This window comes from Amblyomma americanum, unplaced genomic scaffold, assembly GCF_052857255.1.
Source record: "Amblyomma americanum isolate KBUSLIRL-KWMA unplaced genomic scaffold, ASM5285725v1 scaffold_12, whole genome shotgun sequence".
NCBI classification, from domain to species: Eukaryota; Metazoa; Arthropoda; class Arachnida; order Ixodida; family Ixodidae; genus Amblyomma; species Amblyomma americanum.
In genome coordinates, this window is record NW_027526484.1 from 2601091 (window position 1) to 2618901 (window position 17811).

At 47.3% G+C, this 17811-nt stretch overlaps 2 protein-coding genes across 2 annotated transcripts in view; one reads left to right on the plus strand and one right to left on the minus strand.

Annotated features, from left to right (window-relative positions):
• Window positions 1-888, plus strand: part of LOC144111888 (uncharacterized) — a 49494-nt gene extending 48606 nt beyond the window's left edge. Inside the window, exon 8 of the mRNA XM_077644916.1 lies at window positions 3-888. The gene's annotated coding sequence lies outside the window, so the exon portion shown is untranslated. The remainder of the gene's footprint in view (window positions 1-2) is intronic.
• A 2401-nt stretch (window positions 889-3289) lies between these two features.
• On the minus strand, window positions 3290-11432 carry LOC144111895 (ectopic P granules protein 5 homolog). The gene has a single exon (XM_077644923.1). The coding sequence runs from the start codon at window positions 11176-11178 to the stop codon at window positions 3847-3849; it is 7332 nt and encodes a 2443-aa protein (XP_077501049.1). The 5' UTR covers window positions 11179-11432; the 3' UTR covers window positions 3290-3846.
• Window positions 11433-17811: the final 6379 nt, after the last annotated feature.

The following is a 17811-nucleotide window of genomic DNA, read 5'->3' on the forward strand; positions in this document are numbered from 1 at the left end:
AGGGGTGCCTGCTGTCTTTCGGCAACAGTCTATTGGCAGCAGTCTCCACAACCCACACATACTGGGTCCACTGGTACCGGGCCACATGAGGCTCCAGGTCGGCCCCATGCTGTCCAGGCAGGAAGAGCCCGGGCTCGTATGATTCAGCCATGTTTAAGCTGTCCTCAGTTCTGTGACAGCTGATTGTGCTGTGCGTTTTTGTTTATTTTTATGCATAAAGCTTTGCTATTTTTGTTTGTTCTGTTGTACACTAAGATTTGTACATGTATTTTGAACTGCACTCACAGCTAAGTGGGCAGCATATGAGCTAGTCATTGACATTGTTCTTTGTTGTGCATTTTTGTGTGTTTTTGTTTCTTGCATTGTACACTTTTGTTTCTTGCATTGTATATTAAAGTTTGTGTCCACATCTTAACAAATTTTAACTACATTAAAGGTCACAATGTGCTCAGCACTGATCGTTCTTATAATTTGTATCACAATGTGCTGAGCACTGAGATTGTTCCTATTATCATACACATTCGTTCATTTATATTTATCGCATTGTACACTAAAGTTTGTGGGCACTTTTTAAACTGCATTGAAAATCACGCAATAAATTTTGCTCAGCATATAAGCTAGTCACTGAAAATCGTTCCTGATTAGTTCCTTGTTGCGCATTTTTGTTCATTTATAGTTGTACATGTTTATTTATTTCACTGTACACTAAAGTTTGTGTACACATATTAAAGTTCATGTATTGATAACAGAGGTTCTTAGCACTTGAGAGAGTCAAATTCTTCTTAATTTGTTTCTTGTTGTCTGTTTTTGTTTATTTGTTGTACACATTTTCATGTTTCTTTGTGTACACATTTTAAACAGCAATAAAGATCTCTGAAGTGCTCAACATTTAATGCAGTCACTAAAGTTGTTCTTAATTTGTTCCTTATTCGCAAAATGTGATCAACCCTTTTCTCTGCATTACCCTAGCAAAGTAATCAAGTTTTTAAGTATCAATGCGATAGAGACTGTCACAATTCAAAACTTAGACTAGCGGATGCCTTCGGTAGCTGAGGCTGAGCAAAGAATTAATGCTTCCCGATAAGTCAAGATGCACCGATTTTACATTACATTTACATTTACAACATGTAAAAGTAAATGTATTTATATGTGGCAGTATGCTTGTGCAGAAATATTTAAAGCTACCTGGTCACAATTTTTAAGCAGATCAAGCTATAGACTTTTTACTGTGGGTGCTAAAAATTAGCTCCATTCAGTGTCACAGTACTGAGAAGGCGGCCAGGCTTGCTGTAGTCTCGTATTTGCTGTTTTTCAGCAGATTTGGCTGCATTCGTTTGTGTCACTTAATGTGCTGTCCATTGCAGTGCCTCAGGGCCCTGTTCTGGCCTTAAGCTGGGCCACTTGGTTCAGTACGACCTGAAGTGTACCAAGGTGTATTCAGTGCATCATTTAAAAGCAGTACTTGCTTACTGTGAATTAAGCAGAGAGGCCAACTAAAGGCAAGGGTTCCTTTCAATATCCACTTCTGTGTAGTGTTGCCTGTTGTAGTGAATGTTAAGGTCATAAAATACTAGACATGTGCTGGCTGCCGCTGCCATGTTCCTGGTTGTGTTGAGTGCAACTGTGGAGGTCCTAAAATAGAGGCCAGAACAGTCCAAGTAAGATTAGACACAGTATTAAGTATGTGAAGTCAAGCTCGAGGGGCACAACAGATGAAAAACTCACTCAGAACAAGCCTGCAGGCCTAATAAGAGCTGCATGGGATTTAAAACTGGCCCTCCCATTATTTCTATTTTATTGTCCCATCTCTCCCTCCCCTCATTATTTCTGCTAACTTTTTTTTGCTATCAATCATCGAGACATTAATTTTTAAGAGTCCCCTTAGGTCTTACTGTTGGCATTGTGTTGCGTTGAAACCAGTATAACCATCCATGCTAAGTGGATTTCAAGTTGGTGTCAGGGATGGCTTTCTTCCTTGGGTGCCTTATGTGGCACAGTGGTCAATACACGCCAGCCTTATAATGCAGTTAACAAAGTTGGCTGAGCCGGTTTTGTCAAGAACTCGAGGGTATCTGTCTAAAATATTTTAATGTGTCAGCTATCACTTGTCATTTATTTAAACACAAGTGAGGCCAGGCGTCCAAATTGGATATTGCTGCACTGTGGCGGTAATGTGTACAGGTTGTTTCCATGCTGCATTAAGCAGGTAGACCAGTAATTCGATTGTGGTAATCATCGAGCCTTTCGAGCATTTTGTGCCTCAGTGTAGAAGACCAGCAATGGCTTTGTGTGTTGCTCCCAACACAGAATTGAGAGCAGTGTTGTGTGCAGTTCACTCCTGGTCGTTCCTTGTGTGCCCAATTTGCACACATGCCAGTTTGCATCAGGCTACCCAGTGTCACTGGATGGACAACTCTATTCACGACTCTGGACGAGGTCTATGTGCCCATATGCTATGCCTAGATATGCTTCCCTAGCCGAGGCAACATGGCATATTTCACATCATGGCAACCCAGCACTCCTATATGGTGAATCCTTCCAAGGCGCTTGCTGTACGACCAAGCGTGAACACGAGCATGTCCACTGTGCCACAAGTTTGATGTTCCAGTTCCTCACTCTAAGTCTAGAGTAGGTCATTCCGGAATCTAAACAGACTGCACCTTGCCAACCGAAATAAATTCTTAGCCACTTAATAGAATTCCACATGTGCTATTGGAAACTAAAGTCTGTGGAAGTACCAGCATCATCCAAGCTCTCAGCATGTCACCCAACCTGGCAGCTTGGAACTCATCGAATGTGACCATGCAGGGCATATTTGTCACACATGCATAGGGGTGGCTTTTTCTGCGCTCATGAGTTTGGGACGAGAAGAGGCTCTCGAGCTGAAGAGAGACACTGGCATGCCTCCAGGCATGCGCCTCTGTTCTGATAAGGTGCTGCGTAAACACTAGATTCAGATAACACATTTCTTTCTGTGGATTCTATTAGTGACACACCGCTGTGCTGCTTCTTACATAGGCCAAGGGAATGGAAGACCGCTGTGCAGACACCTTCACATAACCACCCCGCCAGCACGAAATGATCCGCAGTCTTGACAGCTGATTAGCAAGCTACCAGTTGATGCCCAACCTGGAGGCTTTAGTCCACTATAATTACATGCAGGCAACAAAATGCGTACGAGGAGAACCACCCAGAAGAGTGTGTATAGAAGTGCAAGGATGCATTTTTGGTCAGTTGTGCTCAGCAAAGCTACAGAGGTGAAATTTCCATACAAACACTAGACACAGCATTAACAGACAACTCCCAGTTGCTTTTTATAGTTTCGTAAAAGACATTCAGTTGTACAAAGTAAAGCGTTGTATTATAAAAACAAGGCTTGCACGTGAGGCACTTAATTTCATTATGCGACACAGTAACTTATTAGGTGCCGGTTATTTTCGCACACATGTTAGGCTCTTTCTCAATTCAGTTGTCGCACAAGTAAAGGTTTAAGCTTATATGCATGTGATCTGTGGCAAAATAAAAACATTGCACAGCAACACTGACAACACACATATTCTGACTTAACAGAATGGTGGTGCCTCTGGTGTGTGACGATAGCTAATTTTAGAGGAGTTCCTCTGCTACGATAGCTGCTGCTTCAATATTCCTGCAGGTTTTGTCAATTTTATCACACCTCAAACAAAGAACAAGCCAGGCCAGACTTAAACAAATGGGTACGAAGGATTGCACACAAATCTCTTACTGCGAGCATTCCGCTGCACTGCAATCTAAGAATTTTACAATTATAAAAGACGCCCTCGCATCGCCACAGACAACTCGACCCCGAGTCAGCTCCAGCAAACATTACACAGTGCCAAAGAAGAGGACCCTTAGGTAAGCCTTTTCACAGTAGAAAAAATTCACAAGTGTTTGAATCATGTGCAGGCTGTCTCCAAGAGTGAGACTAGTGTCTTGCACAATGTTCAGGGCTTCTTGGATCTCTTGCAGCAGGGGCTGGTATGCTTTGGTGGCCTGTAGGACCTGAAGTCGTGAGAGCATCTGGTTGGCCACAGCTGCATTGTCAGTGAGCCGCGCAGCCACAAAAGCAGCCACGACACGGCAGCAGAACCTGAACTGCACAGAAACCGTTGAGCGGCGGCCCATGCCCAGAGCTCCGAGCAAGCCACCTGTGTCACGGTCTTCACCCAGGACACCCAACGTCGCGCAGAAGTTTCCCAGGAGGCGAGCTACCACTTGTGGGCTGCCACCAAAGTCAAGCTGACGGAGGCTCAGGGTCAGCAACTTGGACCAGAGCAGCAGCAGCTTGGGTTCGGACTCGCCACCAGCTCGGCCCTGGGAAACCCAGTCGGCCAGCTGGTCCAGCAGAGCACGTTCGTCTTCAGGAGAGCGGCACTGCGGCAAACAGTGCATCAGATAGCACATTTGGGTCAGATGCGCACCCTGCATAGCACACTGCTCCCGGAAGTCGGCCACTGTCAGCTCGGGAACCCGGAAAGCGGCTGCCGCCTGCGCCCAGCCACCGTCGGCCGCAGTGTTTTCTTCGAAAAACGCAGCGAGGCAGGCTTCCGTCACGCAAACAAGGTGTTGCACTGACGCGATATTGGTGCAGGCTGCTGCCAGCACAGCCAGCAGGACTGGATGTCCCGGACGTTCGTCGAGCCAGGGTAGCAGGCCTCCGAGCAGTGCCTGCTCTTGCGCGCTGCCCTTGCGGCCACTGTCCAGGAGAGAGAGGGCGCGCCCCAGAACAGGCACAGAACCCTGCACCATTTGACACTGGTCGAGCAGCTGCGGCAGGAGCATGGTCACGTCCTGAACTTCGGCAGCTTCCAGGGCCGGGCCATACAGTCCAACGAGCGTGGTCACAAACGAAAGCTGCTTGTTTGGGTCTCTCTTGGTTCCGGGTGACATGCACGACAGGGTGGCCACAAAGTCCAGCATTGTCTTGTCTGTTCCGGGGCTTGCTTTCAGAAGCTGGCGCACATCACAGTTGCAGGCAAGCTTCTTTTGGACAAGGCTGACCAGTTCCACAGGCAGCATGCCCCACTCGTGCTCGTGCAGTGGGCCAACAGTGGTGGCCACAAATGCAGACATGTTTTGGTGCCATGCAAGGCTGACAACCAGTTCAGCAAAACATGAGTGGTACTCCACTACACATTCAGCTGCCAGCTGCAGGGTTTCGTCCAGTCGTTCCTTCCACTGCACTTGCGTAAACACGTTGACCAGGAAATCCAAGTGGCCAGAATACTTTGCTTCCAAAAGCTTGCAAGCCAGCCTCATGTCATCTGTGGAGGGACAAAACTGTGACCAAGGCAATGTGGCAAATGCAGTTTGCACAGCAGTGGTAATGTATTCTGGCGGGTTGGTCCACACATACTTGATGAAATAGTGCTGCCAAGCAAGAGACAGGACATTCACATTCCAGGCATCTTGGCAGCAGCGATGAAAGAAGGCCAGTACAGTAACAAGTGAGTCTGCCATGCAGCTAGCATCTTTTGTGTCTCCAGGGAGCCACGGCAGGCACATACTCTTGCCGTCGGTTAGTTCCAGCCAGGGTCCATAGAGCCGCAGCACAATGTTTACAGCCTCTTGCAAGTTGGCACTAGGAGCTTTGAGCTTTTCCCAAATGTAGCAGTGTGCGATGACACTGAAGAAACGGGGTAGCACTGGAAGAAACGGCCTCACTCGACCATACAAGCCACTCTTTGCTGTGGAGGCGTCAGATTTTCTTAGGCCGGTGAAGTGGTCTGCTGTAGTGTCTATACTTCCCCCAGCTTCAGCCAATGTCAACAGGCACTGATGTTTTGCATACTCCTCATCGTAAGTCTTCACTACCTTGTCAGGCATGCAGTAACCCAGTGCTTGCAGAAACACGCCCCAGGTGGTCACGGCAATGGAGCAGGATTCTGTGCCTCTGAGCAGCATGGCAAGGACGAACGCGTAGTGCTCAGGAAAGTGGAACTGCAGCAAGCTGTAGAGATGAAGGTGGAATACCTCGACCAGTGGCAACAAGGGTGCTTGCGGACTGATGCCACACTTGCAAAGTGCCTTCTCCACGGCCACTAGCAGCTGCTGTCGCACAGCCTTGCTGGGCTCGTGGCTGATCAGCCAGCCAGGGAGATCAAACTTGGAGAGCATCACAAACACAGCATTGTAGAGGCTTGGAATGATGCAGGAGCTTACGGACTGGTACATGAGGGCATACTGTTCTTCATTTGCTGCTCCTGGACTGAAGAAAGGAGCCGCATGGCCTACCATGCTCGGGTCGTTGAGAATCGCTTGCAGCACAGGCAGGCACTGATCAGCCCTGTTGGCCACAAACTCTTCTCCCACCATGTCCAAGCAGAGGGTCACAAACTGTCTTGTAGGAAGGTATTGCACCATCTCCTTGTGCAGAAACCCGACCACATCAAAGAAGACTTCACTGCCCAGCTTCTGCAGTGCCTCCTTCGTGCCTGGGGTGGCCTGACGGTGCCGCTGAACCAGCTGAGTGAGGCAGGCCTCCAGCTGCACTTGTGCGCAGAAACTGGCATGTGGTGGAGCACGCTGCAGCTCTGTCAGAGTGGCGATCCACTCGGTCCTGTTCTTCTCTATCTTGTGCGAAATGTCGGGGGCCTCTCTTGCTTCGTAGTACTGCAGCCTCAGGTGTAGCGGGCCTTTGCACTCCTCACGGTAGTCACAGGGCACGGACAGGTGCACAAACGCAGCAACGTTGTCATAGAGAATGGGTAACAGTTCCTCCCGGCAAATGTGATCCAAGCAGGTCAGTTTGTCCAGCCGGCCAACGACTGTGCTCGCCTCACCTACTAGCACCCTAAGCTGCGCAGACACCAACTCTCGCACTTGTGGTGCAAGGCAAGGCACGGCGGGAATGATTGGTCGAAGCATTGGCATGGAAGGCGCTGGCATCTGGCCTTCATATGTCTTGAGCCGAGAGATGATGCGTTCTTCGGGGGCTTGTTCACAATGCTGCTGCTGATTTCTGCAGGGGCGGCTGGCACTCGGTCGCTGGGGAAGCTGCTGAAGGCTCTGGAGCTTGCGCTGTCCTTCCTCCAGAGACACAAGCTCGTGCCAGAGCTGGCAGTTTCCTTGAATGATGGCACACAGCGCATCGGGGCAGTACTGAGATGGCAGGGCACGGAAGTCAATGCTGGCAGTCTGAAGGCGTGGCTCTTCCAGCCACAGACTGAAAGTGCGGTACATTTTGAACAACCTCTCAAGCAGATCTCTTGATGGTTCCTCTTCATCCGTGTTAGCACACCGCTGGTAGCTATGGTCTGCTAACTCACTCAGCCGCCGTTTCATTTTCTTCAGCAAAGAGAAATAGCTTGTGCTCTCAAAGAAACGAGGGCCTGCACTATTACCATTGGGACACCTTTGCAGATAGAGGGAAAAAAATTGCTGCCATATAAGGGGCAAGGCGGGATGGTCTGCATCAGTCTGTAGAGCCTGGTAAGCCCATCGGTACAGCAGTAGGACATCCAAGGGTGCCTGCATGGTTTTCTTGACGAGGACTTCCATGGACACCTGGGGTGAATCTGCTATGGCAGACAGCAAGGACTTCCAGGCAGTGGCCACTTCTGGTAGCTGAGCTTCTGCAAGCATCCCTGCCAGGGAAAACCATGGGAACGTCGGTGCCGACTGGAAGGGCACCATCGCTGGCCAAGAGCCACTTTGGCTTCCAAGCATGTAGGAGAACACTGACCTCATCATGGATTGTGATGCTGTGGGCGCTGGCAAGGTGGCGAGCAGTTCTGTAAAGTGTGCCAGCACACTGTCAAGACAGTCTGCCTCAAAGTAGGCCAGCTGTACCACAACGTCAAGAAGGTGCATGACATTTTCCCGGCCCTTGGGCTTGTAGGCTGTTCTGTGCATGGGGGTGTCGGGAAGGTGGAATAGCAGTGCTGTCCAAAGCCTGATGGGAAGTGATGGAAGGCCCCAGCGCTTGGCTTGCTGAACAAGGCAGGTCATCATAGCAGCAAGCTCCTTCAGCACAGTGCCTTGCTGTTCCGACCCCACAAGACTTTTGGCTGCTGCCAGGTACGTGTTGTCTGCCAAAACTAAGCGCTGTAAATCTTCCAGGAACTGCTGGTTGCCTAAAAGCATGTCCTGATGCAAATAGAAGAGTGGCAAGATATGACCTATGCATTTCACGGCTGCTGCATGCTGCTCATTGAGTATCAGTGTTGATACGAGCTTCAGGCCAGTGCCAAGCACCTGTTCTCGGTAGTGACCAATAGTCCCGATAGAAACCGACAGAAAGAGAGCTGGAGGGCGCAGGTCCTTGCTAGCCCGAAGGAGAGGGTGGAGCCACTCGCACTGTTCGAGATCTGGTGCAATGTCTGGCGGAGGAGTTTCATCCATGACAAGGCGCAGCTGCAATTCGTGGTTGCTGTCAAATGCATGCAGCTTGAGTTGGAAGAGGGTTGTCCATACCCAGGCAGCAAAGCCCATGGGCGTTGAAGTCTCGCCAGTGGTGCCCGTTGCCAGATACGACAAGTAACGGACCTGCTTGTAGACATAGCCAGCTGCCTCAAACGGAACGCACAGCTTATTGTAGGCTTCGAGGAGCAGAAGTGCAAGTTGTTGGTGCAGGCAGTGTTGCAGAGAAAGTTGGCCCTGTTCATTGAAGCCGTAGTTGAGGTTCTCGATGAGTAGTCGAGCCAACTGGCTCTGGGGCGAGTCAAGTGGGTAATAGAGAAGGAAATGAGAAATGACGTCCAAGTCTTGCTTGTCGGGAACCCACAGGTGCAGGGGCATGGACTGCATCAGGTAGCAAGCCATCACACCCAGTGCCATCATGTGGTCATCGATAGCGTCCAGTAGCACTGACACAACACACGGCTCCTTCTGCGCTAGGGACGACAGCAGATCACGTCCTTCCTTGGCAAACAGCTGCCTCAGGTTGCGGTTCAGGTAGGTGATTTGGAAGACTTCCAGGGCCACCACATGAGTGAAAGCACGGCCATCCCCTTCTCTGGAAGTAGCCATGTTAGCAAATGAAGTCAGCAAGAAGTACACCTCCGACTGAGGCATGGAGCACAGTTTCTCTTCAAAGCTCTGCTTCTGCCCTTTTTCTTGCAACTGTTCACAGATTTCGCTCGGAGACAGATGGGTCTGCTGCACCTTTTCTTCGTAATTATTGTGCAGGAGCCACAGCAACTGCCATAGCATAACTGTTGACACGCAAGAGTAAGGAAGGACGGCCATGAACTGCCACGCGCCTGTGCTCTGCGAGTAGAATATGCAGTTGACTGCACGCAGGAAGAACTGATCATACTCAATTTGGAGGCGCATAAGAATGGCCGTGTCATTTGCAACTTGCGTGAGCCGAAAGCTCTTCCAATGGTCCGAGACATACTGAACTGTGTGACGAATCAAGCGGCTGATTCTCTTGGTTAGCTGCTTGTAACGCGAGTGGTTAAACGTCTTCAGGCCAGTATGGAAAATTGAGACCAAGTGCGAAGCCACTGCAATCAGCTTGAGAACACCTTGCTCGGAAGTTCTGGCTGCGTCGTAGTCCTCGGACACCACCAACAGGAGATGTTGGAAGATGCCTGCAAAGGGCACCTGGTTCAGCAGAGCCACAACGTCGTTCTCCCTCCAGTAGACCACTGAAGGTGGATCATCTTCCTCACCATCAGAGTCCAGCACAACCCATGGCTCGTGGCAGGAGGCTGCCTCTAAGGCGCTCTGTAGGGGTTGAAGGTACTCTGCGCGGCTTTCAACTGGCAGCAAAATGGTGGCCAATGCCGCCAGCGCATAGTCCAGCTGTTGGCAGCCTACCGTAGCCTGGCGCCAATCGGTGTTTTCAGGCCACGGCATGGGGCTTGGTATCTGGACTAGGCTGATGGCCCACTTGTGGATTCCTGGTGGACACCGCACCACATGGTTCAGCAGGAAGAAGTGATCAGCCAAGGAAGCCACTCGTAAGAGCAGGCTTCCCAGCATGCGCAACCACGATTGCACGTCACTCACAAACACATCATCTTGCACGGCCTTCCTCAAAAACACATACAGCACACTGATGCATGTCCTCAGTTCAGCAACACTGCCCGCAAGTTGCGGCTGCGTTCCACTGCTGACAGGAGTATTCTTTGGCATGTCCCGGAAAGGAGCAGCATCCAAGAGCAGCTGGAAATAGTAATCGATCTGGACCCGCTGTGTATGAGCATTGTGCATGTGCAAGACATGCTTTTCTCCAAGCAACTTGAGCAGCTTCTGCGCAGACGACGCCATTGCTGACGCCGCGTCATTGTTGTACAGCGCGCGCTGAAAATAATGCTCGCCAGTGACTCGCTTGTTGTCGGCGCACCTCCCTTTTCCACTAACAACATCCGACACAATATCCCACAGGCATGCTTCTTGCTGTGCGACATCTTCTTGTAAGCTGCGCACAACAGACTGTGTTGAGGCAAGTTGCTCCCTGGACTTCAGGTAATTTTCTAGAAGCCTGTAGAGCTCGTGGTGGTTCAAGTGTCGCTCTTCATTGAGGGTCACGAATTCCGCAACTATGCTTTTTCTCGCTTTCAGCCAGGCGCTTTCGTACAGCATGAGTATCTGGTCTTCCGTGAACGGGCGCATAGACTCTCGATTGTCGCGTATTTCCGAAAGCTCCGGATACAACTTGCCAATGCTTCTGTTTCGACTGAGCGCATCGTCACTGCGAACCGCGACTGCGGCGGGCGCTTTGGTATCACCAACCTGGCAACGCTCTGTTGCGGCGGCATGAGAAGAACTTGGGAAAGCGTAGTGACTATCGAGACTTTCTGCTGGAGCAGTTGGTACTTTGGGGGCAGCTAGCGTGACTGTTTCCGTTACCTGATCGGCGTTGAGCTCTTCCGGGCACCTTTCGCCATCGTCCTGTTGTTCCGTAACGGCCTCTGCGGGGTAGCTGGGCAGCACTGCATCGGTGCCATCGATACACGCTGATGAATCCACACCTTCAGGAGCAGCGCCGCTTGCCTCATCGCAGTTATCACCAGTGGCCGACGGCTGGGGAGTCGCGTAAACAACGCTCTTCTCGTCGCACGATTGCGAAGCTACTGCACCTTCGGCGTCCAATTTTGCACTTGTCACTGCTAGATTGCTGGACTCGCATGCGGAGCTCGTGGAAGCCTGAGGCTGGCCAGAATGTTGTTTCTTTTTAGGTTTCTTCTTCACTCTTACTTGCTCCATGATGTCATCTGCAGCAGCTAAGCGCGCGAACGAGGCGCAGATCGGTGGTCCGCCGAGGTAGACGTATCCGCATCGAACCAGTTATCACGACTGACGCCTCTCAACACTTCGTATCAGCGGCGTCATCTCCGAGATCGTACTGAACTGATCTTACTACGCATCTAGATATTACATTAAGTGTGTGCAGTGATAATTACGTCTTTTAAATAAAATTACTTTTGTTCAGAGAACAATCAGCTGTTTCGGCGATGATGGCGCCCTTTAAGCAATGACGTCATCTAAAAAACTGTGCAAGTTGCAAACTTTTGCCTCCAAGTCTGTTTTCCGCTTAGAAAATGTGAAAACAACAATTACACCTACATTAGGTACAACTGAAGTGTACCCTACACTTCGCCATAATTGTTGCCTAAAGTACTCACAGAAAGTTTAAATTATTGTCAAGAGATGACGCCACAACTACAAAACTTATATTTGGTTTTTATTTTTTAACTTGATTTATACGGCGGGGAAAGGTGTCGAAGGACGGCAGTTGCGGGTCGGCGCCAAGTTTGTTTCCGCGGGGAGTGGTCTTTGGAGGGACACGGGAACAGCTTCACGGTGTGTATTTGCTCGTCAACTTCTGGCAGCCTTTATTTTGCTCTCATATAGTGAGCTAGGACTACGCATGTGCGACCAAGGCAGCTGCAGGCGCCGCAGGTATGTACGAATACGCGTCAGTGTACGCATTGCACTGCTGGCGGTTCGAACAGGGATGACAAAAGCGTAAAGCGCGTGGCACTGATTTTGCATGCTGCAGGCGGCGCAGTGTACGTTCAAAGCGCATAAATGCGTCCCATTTTGTGCTCGCTTTGTTGGGATGGCATTCAGATCTTGCTGCTCTTGCTTCTTGAAGCATGCTTAGTTTTTGGCATAATGCTGTCGAGGGCGGAAAAGCAGACCAAGGTTGTAGAGCTAAAACTAGAGCGAAATTAGAATGTGGCACAATGTGTCGAAAGCAGAGTTAGAATGAACTAGTTCGCTCTACTTGAGTTGCGGTCTGCCGTAAGCATAGAAAGTGTAAAAGTTCGTAACGTTTGGTCTGCAATATCAGTACCTCCGCTGTGTTCTATTTAATGCTTTAAATGAGTTTATAAAAAGGTTTTGAGCATGTATTTTCCTGACGAACGCGTGCAGTGGGGCACAGTTTTGTTTTCAATGAACGTAGCAAGCACTTGCAAAAGTGCGATCGGTACGCCGTTCTTTTTAATCGGATCAGTTTATCAGTGCCGATAGCTATTAGGTGTGCCACACAGAGATGTGGGAATACTTGTGACGCGGCCTCGGTCACAGAGGGCTAAATTGGTATTTCGCGCGTGAGCGTTGTTGAATGAGCCAAAAATAGAGCAGAGCAGATGATAAAATGGATACAAGAAGTGTTTAATTAATATAGGTTGAACAGTCATGGCTGCTTTTCATTTGTAGCACTACTACTAGGTCCTCTCTATCTAAGTATTCCCATTTTTCATTATAATTTGCATTTTGTCTATACTAGTGATAGTGTGCTGTGGTAATAGTGGTACGTGCTTGTGAAGAAACCAGACTATCCGCTGGTGGGAACTGTTATGTGTGTCCCTCTACTGTATGAATGTCCAGAAAATCAGTGATGCTGGGAGCAGTGGGCGGCTGGTGCTAAAGGTGAAAGATTTAGATGCACCGGCTGATATCATCAGCTGTGTAAAATAAGTCTATGCAAATACAGCAGCAAATCCGATGCATGACGAGTCCACATCCTGCGACCTCTTGTGGCTCCTCTCTTGCACCAGCTACGACTGCCTTGTTCCAGCAAACTTCCTGAGCTCATCAGTCCAGCCAGGTTCCTTTGTGTTGTGTGTTTGGGGGTTGTCAGTGTGTATAGCTGGTTGACTGTTGGATCTTTTGCTGCTTGCATGCTATTTTAGTTAGACAAGGTTTAAGTGTGTTATTTCTGTAGTCTTTTCCTTATCCTTTTCATCTGCCAATTCAACACCATGGAAGCTGTATCAATGTGCCTGTCATTTTTATAAGCAGCAATTCTGTCAGTGCCATCAACTTGTCTCAAAATGTGCAGGAATACCCCTGCAATCAGGTATTGCAAGGCCTCACATCTTTGAAACCCGTCAGGGCCCTTCATAGAGCATTGCTCTTAGCCCATACCATAGCTATATGCGACAAGACAGAATGTTTTCTAACCCATGAGACGTGTACAGAATTTACGACATTGTGGTGTGGTTTTGGAAAGTGAGAAAGCATTGGTCTAACTGCCAGCAGATCATCAAAGCTCTATTCTGATCAGTTAAAGCCATCTTTATGCAGCCTTCGACCACTTCGTTTGAGCTTCTAAGGAACTCAGTATGCTCTGATTGTGTTCATGGAATCACTATAGTTGTCGGCATATAGCTTGCGTTTGATACTAGACTGTGGCACTGCACCGAAATTGGCTGGCAGTTTAACATTGCTAAGCACGAAATACTGTGCAAAAGCACATTTATTTGCAGGTGGGCACCACTTCCACAGGTACCTTAAAACAGGATTGAGGTGTCCACTGACCCAGGGAGCCAGTTATGTACTTTTCCTTTCCTCAAAATCAGTCCAGTCTAAACCTTCCCCTATTTTTGAAAAAAGGAAAGGTGAGTAACTGCCTGAATTTGTTGGTGAATGCCACTGCCTACTCACAGGGCAATTGAGGTGTCCACTGACCCAGTGGGCTAGTTACATTTGCTACTCAGAGGCTTCACACAGACACACTGCTGAATGAAACCGGGGTAGTGCGGCTAGAACTGCTTTTGCACTAAAAACAAACTAAATATTGAAGGTGAGCTGCACTATCTTTTTGTTATGGCAAACGCTGGCGTGTGTAAGCTTCTACCATGGTCGTTTTGGTTTTCCTCTGTACAGATGTTGCTCTGCTTTAAGTAACTTTGCAAATTTTCAGGACAGTTCTGCATAGCACATAAGTGAAATGTGGAAACCATGTACAGAAGTGCACTTCAATGACATGAAGGTTTACCACTACCTTTGCTGTGTGGTATTAACCACTATGGTATGAATGTTATTGACTGGGGGTGGTGTGGTTACGATAAAAGCGGTGGCACAATAATTTTATGGCATATGGTGGACACCCAAAATATGCTATGGTTGTAGGGATCAAGGAGAAGGATGAGTCACCCGTTGTGGTTTCAGTGATGTGGGCTGGGCAATATTATTTATTTTTTTCATTTTACTCGCCCATCCTAATTTCTGTATCTGAGAGCTTGGGCTAATTTCGAGCACCTAGTGTGTTACATCGCACAGCATGACTGTTTTTGCATTTCGTCCCCATCAAAATGTAAATGCTTCCAATCCTGCGACCTTGGACTCAGTAGCTGACCGCCGTAAACACTGAGCCACTGCAGCGGGTAATGGTATAACTCAAACCTGAATTTAGCTATATAAAAATGTTGATGAGCAGTGTTGGAGTACTAAGGTGATTACTAAAGTAGCTTGTGTGAGCTTCATCAAGCAACACTGCTACACTTAAAAGTTTCGGGCCTTGCAAGCATGTTGAAATGAAATTATTTCTGATGAGCTCTTCATGCTGCGTCTTGAGTTCTTTCCTCACCCAGCAATGCTGCTTTTAATTAGCTTTTTTCCTACTAATGCTGGTCAGTGCAGCAAAGTGTACAGACAGAAGCAAACATCCACCACAGTAACAAGACTAAACATTTTTATTGCTTGATTCAACAGTGTGCGTGGAGCTTCACGTGGGTTGCTGTAGGAACCAAGTGAGCTGTGTCATAGCCACGCAATGCTTTTCCCAGTAGTCGGGCACTGAATGAAGTGTTTTAGTATTACAAAGGAAAAGCGGCAACGTTTAAGAGACATTGAGCACAAATTAAATTAGCTTGTATTGATAGATTGTCATGTTCTAGTAACAAAAAATTCATTTTCACTCAGAACTGAACTTTCGCAAGCTAAAAAAAAAAGTGAACAAAAGAAATGTAATACAAGTATAGAAAACCATTTTCGTACGCAAACTACAATGATGTCAAGACTGTTTTTGCATGTGGATCTCTGAAGCTAGGTTACAGTGCCAATCACTTCCTAGTGGCGATCACGAAGTCCTTTTCATTGTTTACATCAAGAGTTTGAATTAGAGAGAAAAAAACTGATACTTCGACCAAAGTCTCATGGGAGAACTAACCTTTCGGTGCAACTTATCGGGGGGGGGGGGACCAATTTTCTTGCCAATAAGGGCATTTTTTTTACTGCCAAACAAACATCAAAGTTCCCAAAAGGAGCCATACAATTAATTTTTACTGGGGACAAAAATTGGATGAAGTTGACCTCAGTGTTCCTTCCAAACTCCACTCTGTGGTTGGATTCTGGCGAGGATTCTCAGTCCTCCGCCAGAGGTAAAAGATGAAGAACCAGCAGGAGGCCAGCTTAAATGACAAAGGAATTTGCAGGATGCACACTCTTTGCGACAGTTTATTGCATAAAAGCAGCCCTTAAGTAAACTGCAAGAAGGTGGTGACATCACGATGCGCACACCTGCCTGCAGAACGGACAGAAACATGTACAGCAGGCGCACATCACAAGAACTGACCGGGAAGAAGTCATCCTAAGCATCTATGCTCCTGCTTCATAATAAGGGTAGCTACAACTATTCTGGCAGGAAATTTAACCAGCTCTGGTGCGGGTGTATAATTAAACATGCCAATATGTGAACAAAAACTGCCTTGCAAGGGTAGCTCACACACCCGAACTGATAAGTACAATATCAAAATTTCACGAGTGTTTTCCGCCTGTTGGCTTGCAAGGGTTTGTATTCCATGCAAAGGACCTGTTTTTACTGACTGAGGAAAGTGTTTGAGCAACCCAGGTGACAGTAGGGCAGCTTTATTGTTTTCCCACAACTGCTGCAAAAAATGAACTATTTGATGTTGCTTGTTAGGAACTAGTAAAACACTTGGTGATGGCAATAACCACAACAGAGCCTGAGAGCTAGGAAAGGTGGTGCTATAGTAGTGCTGCACTTTGTGTGCGAGTGACTTATTACATATACTACACAATGGGGTTGTTGGTGTGAATGCAGAATTCAAGGCAAAGCGTCAGATATTAAAACTTCTAAATGGGAAAGTTGAATATTCTGTGCATGTAAGCATTGCTTGTGTAATACCCTTTGTTAAGTTTTTATCTTACTTTCATGAGAATGCTGCACTGTCATACTCATCAAATGCTGCTGCGTGATAATTTTGGTAAGATTATTGTGTGACCTTTAATCTTTTGTGTCGCTGCTTCTCCTGCTGGTTCTTACTAAAAGTAATTGTGCACCAACAGATGCTGCTGAAAGCCTTTCTAGAAAAAAAAAATATAAGACTGACAAGGGAATGAGGTTGGGCACAAAGATTGCTTCTTCTTCACTCACACTTGATAATTGTATTATAACAAAACACAGTGAAATCTATACAGGGTCGAAAGCAGACACATTGTGGTGCGCTATTCACTTAAACTGAAAAGAAATCAGTAACCAAAAGGCAAAACCTTAAATAATAGCAGACCTTTTGCATTTTACGCATGACAGGTTTTGTTTTTCAATGTAAACATTTGAACTTACGTGAAAAGAAAAGGCCGACACACAATAGCGAAATCTGAAGACGAAGAAAGTGAACTCTGACATTGAATTTAGTATACATTGTTTGATTTCATTAGGAAAAAAACCCGAAAAAAATGCATTCAGCCGATACCTGGTACCTTTTTTGCATTTCTTATTTTTCCCTATATCTCAGCACTGCATCGGTGCTTTAGGCTCGCATGTGTAGCAAAACGTGAAAGATTAGTGCTTATTGGAGCAAGTGATAAGCGTCATCTTGTAAGCGCCCATCGAAGCAGAGTACAAGCACATGAACATTCCTATTGGCGTACAAATTCTGAGGGGGCCACTGTTTTGGTTCAAACCAGCTCCGCTTGGATTGCCTCCATAGCATCCTCCAAGGTTAACAAGGTATGAGATGCGGCAAAAAAAAAAGGAACCTCGATTATGGCAGAACACAGTACGTTCAGTTTAAAACATTGCAGAAGGATGCATACACATGGGATGCATTGCATGACCAGGAAAAATACATGCAGAAAAGACAAACCTTGGCCATCAGGGTATTGCACTCAATCTTGCATTATAAAAAGAGAACAAAAATGGCTAATTCTTTCAGAGGAACAACACACAGGTGATTGATTCCAGAGCAGTGACATGTGAAGTTAGCAGGCGGGAACTGTCAGCCTTGTTTTAATCTTACAGTTTCAAATCTGTTGCCAGCTTTTATTTTGCATTACTGACACTAGCTGATTCACACATGCACAGAAACATGTAGCAAGTGCACATTCATAAGAGGAGTCGCTGGTACTTGCTGAACATGGCATTGCTGGAATTATCAAATGACAAATGAGGGACGTGTGAACCCTGCAAGAAATGCTTAATGTTTATTACGGGTGCTGAAATATTGCAGGTGTTCAAAAAAAATGTTCAGTAAAGTAAAATAGTTCATTGAAGTACATGTTGCTTAGAACAGCATTTTATAACACTTTGACACAAAACTTTTGCTTGCTTCAAGTGCCATGATTAATGTCGTAATGTGCATG